Raw genomic sequence first — 5,217 nt, 5'->3', positions numbered from 1 at the left:
GGAAGGAAGGAAGGAAGGGAAAGGAAAAGGAATGATCCATTTAAGCTGTCATTTCACTTTAATTAATAGTTTAGAATGCAAAAACACCTGAGTATTTTTTATAATACTAAGTATAATATATTCCTTTTCTCTGAAACACTCTCTCTATGTAGACCCCAAGGCATACTTTGCATTTGTGATTCCTCTGTGGTTACTTCTTGTGTGTTAAGATAACAGGTGTGGGCTACCATGCCCAACAGCCCCTACTATTTTGAGCAGGCATGAACTTACCAATTGGACAAAATATTAGGCTCCTGGTTCAATTTTCTTTGACGCTTTAAGTCTCTTACCTCGGACAGTGAGGGTAGCAGAGGCTTCCACTTTTCCCACCCGATTCTCAGCGATACACATATAGGTACCTTCATCTGTACTCATGGCCTTCTTAATTCTCAGGGTATAGTCATCTTTGATATCATACCTGTATAGAATAGGAAACAGCATCATTAAATAGCATCAGTCATAGAGATAATAGCATACAGGCAGTAATCTTCATTTATCTCTTTTTGTGCTGCAATTTACATCTAGCAACAAAATTAAGCTCATTTACACTAAAATTACTAAAACTAAGATCATTCATTTTATAACCGATCACTAGTTGCTTGTCAGTTACCCATTCATTTTACATATATACAGCATTTTATACTTTGAAGCTATCAAAGACAGGTTTTCCAATTTGTCCTGTCCTTCATAACTCTCCACTAGAAATGAAAATACTACATATTTTTGCTGTGGGTCACTTATGATTTATTATTTTGTAAGTTAATCACTCTATAATATTTAGACAATATGAATATATGAAACTTAAACTATATTAAAAGAAGAAATATTTGTTTTCTATATTGAAAAGTTGACAAAATAAACATTGATCAAAATAATAAATAAGGAAAGTAGTTTTTGTCTTTGTTTCTTTTTTTTCCAACTACCTATATGAACACTAAATCTGGACTTGAAGCCATTTTTGGAAATGTATAGCCCACACTTATTCATAATGGTTCATTTGTTAAATTTTGAAAATAACAGATTATTTCAAAATAAGTTTACAGCATAAAACATTAACATGATTTGCTGGAGCAAGGTGGGGGTGCCTTGCCATGGGATGATATTGCTGTAAGATTCCAAGTTCACAGACAAACAAGACAAGAATAAGATCAGAAATCCACTCTTATGATCTTGCCTCTCAATTTTTACTGTTTTTTAAACATTTTTCTTTTCTGGTAGCTTGTGATAATTTATTCTGTTTTTCTTTTTCAATGTTTCACAGTTATATCAATGTTTCCAAAAAATTGTTTTAGTTGATTGTGTATGTTGGAGACTTTTGGGGACATTCTGTTGTTTTAGGAATTGATACACAAGTCTAGCCTGGACCTCTCTCTCTCTCCTTTGGTTTCTGTTTGTTTCTTTGTTTCTCTGATTCATTTTTTTTTTTTTTTTGGCAGGCTCTCATGTAGCCCAGACTCTCAGACTTACTCAGTTGGTACCTGGAATCTACTTGAGTTTTTTAAGTGTTAAATGATCTTTATACCTTTTCAACTGGTTTCAAACAGTATTTTGATACAATGGTCCTGTAACCTGTAAAGATTTGCCACTTGTACTGGTTTAATAAAATGATGATTGGCCAGTAGTCAGGCAGGAAGTATAGGGAGGGTAAGCAGAACAGGAAAATTCTGGGAAGAGGAAAGGCTCAGTCAGCAGTCATCACCCAGAGGCAGAAGAGGAAAGATGAGAATGACTAAATATAAAAGAACCAAGCCGCAGGGTACAAGAATTCTGGGTTAATGTAAGACGTAAGAGCTGTTAATAAGAAAGACCAAGCTAATAGGCAACCAGGTTACAATTAAATGTAAATCTCTGTGACTTTTTTGGGGGGGACTGTACGGCTATGGGACAGGTGGGACAAAAACTCCACTCAACAAAATAGCATTATAATTAGGTGTGTTCTACTTTTAACAACAACAACCAAAACAAATCAACCTTGTCTCTACTAGTGACATTTTTACATTATGTACACTGGCATGGCAAAAAGCAATGTCTTTCAACCAACTATATCAGAGGCTTGGACCACCCCAGCTCCTTTGTCTTTTGACTTTTCTGATAACATATTGACCTTGAAATTCTTCCTGTTTATTATGATTTAAGACTTTAAGAAAGGCTTATTCACTCTCTGTGTTTGAAAACTTCTGTAACTTCACCAAAAAGAAATTCAGCTACTTCCCCCTTGAAAAGCAGACACCTGTTAATGATTCTGTATAACTTAGAACTACATAGAGTTTTAGAGTTTTCATTGTTGCCTTTATCAAAGAAGGGACCATCTTATCTGTTTCACCAAATGTTCTCATCATACTGTTAATCACAAAACTTTTAAAATTTATACAAGTCCCTTAAAGCACAGACTTGGGAACTTAATGGTCAAATAACAGGGTCACTCTGTGTTTCTAATGGTGGACAAAGCATTTAAAATTTTTGAATATGAATTATCCCACTAACAAAATTGTTCCAGTAACAATGTCTGTTTCAACAGAAAGAGTACCAACTATAACTGCAAAATATATAAGAACAGTATAGCCTGAGGAAAATATAATTTATGATAGCTATATATTATATGTACAAAAACTCAAGTGATGTACAATTAATGCATTGTTTTCTGCTAATATGAATGCTATTTAAATGCGAATGGCTTCAAGGTTACAATGCTTCTCTAGAAGGATGGCTTATGTTTACAGTTTAAGATAAATTTTAAGCTAAAAAAGCACAAAAGAGTAACAATATAGAGAAAGAGCTGTTGAGTAAATGTATTATATAGCAATTTAAAAATTAATGTATAAATATAGATAACTATAATTTCAGAAGTATTCTCCTGCTACATCATTGATCGGAATCATACATCAATGGTCAGTTTGTCACTTCTTTGCATTCACTTTGAGTATATTTATTGGGTGATGCTTCCCACTTCAGTTAATGCAAAATCAAACAACTTCCACTATCATGCTCACAGGCCAACCTGATGAAGACAATCCTTCATTGAGAATCTCTTCCCACAGGATTCTGGACTGCGTCAAGCTGACAATACAACTTAACCATAATACTTCCATTTAAGTTCTTTGTGATGTTTCCACATGTGACAGAAAGATGATAAACAACTTGTAGAAAATGCCTACTTCCTGATGTGACTTTAAATAAAAGTCTGATTTTGCTGTTGTCTAGGTGTAAACAGGATTGTGAGCCACTATCAGAAAATTTCTAAGAATGCAAAGAGTCTACCTTTCTGTTTAATATGTTTGCTGCTTCTTACACTTGAATATCAGGTAACGTATTATGTTGATTATTCATCCAGGGTTTCCTCAAAACTAACAATACCCATACTTTTTAATAAGCATAACTATAGGAACTTTATAATTATATATTAATCTACACATAAGTTATTACATTTCTTTTCTCATTCAGAGATACTTCAATTTGTTTTTAGCTGCCTTTGCTTAGTCTAGGATACACTTTAAATGAGCTGTGCTTTCTTTGATATAAAACCACTTATCGGCATAGTGAAATTTTACATATGCATGGCATATAATAGTAGTACTGACTATCTTAATTAAAAAGAGAAGATGAAACAGATGAAGAATATTTCTGATGAGGCAGTTTTATTAGAAACGAGATGATTTTCCTTATGAAATCCGCTTGATTTGGATATATGCGAAGGATGCCATTGTTGCCAGGTTTGATTAATGACAGTTGTGTTATCCTAAGCTGTCAGTTGCTACCATAGATGTACCTTATTTCTTTTGATGTGAACCACTGCTGAAAAATACAACCCAATCAGATTTGGCTACTGGTCAACATGTGCTAGCATCACTGTACCGTAAATCCAGATTGATTGGTGACCAGCTGTGACAATGTAGGCACAGAAGCTCTGTGTTACTGCATTATTTTTACCCCATGAGGGGGGGGATAAAAAAAAGAAAAAGGGAATTTAATTGTGTCAAAACCATTACCATCTGTTCAGTTAAACAATAAACAAAACAAAGTTGATTCACTTTAATATTTAAAACAGTTTTATAAAAGGTCCTGTCCATGTGTTTTGATATTTATGGCTAATTCTAAAAATGTCTCAAAAAACAAATATTACTACTGATTATTTTAGGAAACAAAATGCTACATTCTAAAAATAATTTCCCACTTTGCATAAGCGAATTTATTATATTCCTTTATGTAGTCCTGCCACAATATATAGCAAATCTGTGATCCTACATAGTAGGAAGAAAAGTTCTATGAATCAAAATTAAATTAAAATATCAGGCAGTACTTGAAAATTTTGTAGTATTAACAAATTTTCTCAATTATTTTTTTTTGCAGTTTTCAGTTCACATTGGATTGGTGTCATGAAAAGTTATCCCAGTTTTCCAGTTCTTTTGTGTGTATTAGAACAGGGGGTCCATGCCTTCAATGGTGACTATAGAATTGGAGAGAATCATCAAAAGGAAAGCAAATGGAAATTTTCAGATAATCTGGGATATCCCCATGTTGAAAGCCTGTGTCTCTCCTCACCTTGTTTGGACTGTGTAAGGATTCCATAAAACTTCCTAAATAATTCTCATGTCAAAATCATCTGTATTCATGGAAGCAAACATATATCTTCAACTTCTTTTACTTCTTCAAAATTCATTTACAACTTAATCTAAGATTTCTGGTTAAACTTCCAGAGCAATTATATTGTATTAACCCTCAAAATGTTAGTATACGTCTACCTTCCTAAAAGTTAAGATAGCCAGTCATGAAGCTATGCATTATTTGAACTATTCATTACTATAAACTATGAATTATTAAAAACCAGATATTATTCAATATATATAAAAGTAAATATCCTTATTATTTCAATGTCTATTTATTTTCCATTATGTGTAAGATTCCATGTATACAATTGGGTATGTATATGTGAGTTATTGTGTCCAAGGAGACCAGAGGCATCTGGTCTTCATAGAATTGGGAGGTACAGGCTGTTGTAAGCAACCAAAGTAAATGTTGGGAAACAAACTTTGGTTTTTTGCAAGACTAGTATGTGCCTCTCTCCAGCCCTTGTATTCTTCTTTCTTTTAGCCGGGCGGTGGTGGCGCACGCCTTTAATCCCAGCACTTGGGAGGCAGAGGCAGGCGGATCTCTGTGAGTTCGAGACCAGCCTGGTCTACA

At 33.8% G+C, this 5,217-nt stretch overlaps 1 protein-coding gene across 12 annotated transcripts in view; it reads right to left on the bottom strand.

Annotated features, from left to right (window-relative positions):
* Positions 1 to 5,217, bottom strand: part of Robo2 (roundabout guidance receptor 2) — a 1,182,575-nt gene that overhangs the window by 121,427 nt on the left and 1,055,931 nt on the right. For all 12 annotated transcript variants that reach the window (XM_026786840.1, XM_026786841.1, XM_026786863.1 and 9 more), the window contains exon 6: positions 330 to 457. In XM_026786840.1, the coding sequence (XP_026642641.1) occupies positions 330 to 457 (128 nt within the window). The remainder of the gene's footprint in view (positions 1 to 329; positions 458 to 5,217) is intronic.

This window comes from Microtus ochrogaster, chromosome 2 (assembly GCF_000317375.1).
Source record: "Microtus ochrogaster isolate Prairie Vole_2 chromosome 2, MicOch1.0, whole genome shotgun sequence".
NCBI classification, from domain to species: domain Eukaryota; kingdom Metazoa; phylum Chordata; class Mammalia; order Rodentia; family Cricetidae; genus Microtus; species Microtus ochrogaster.
This window is presented reverse-complemented; position numbering and strand designations above follow the sequence as displayed.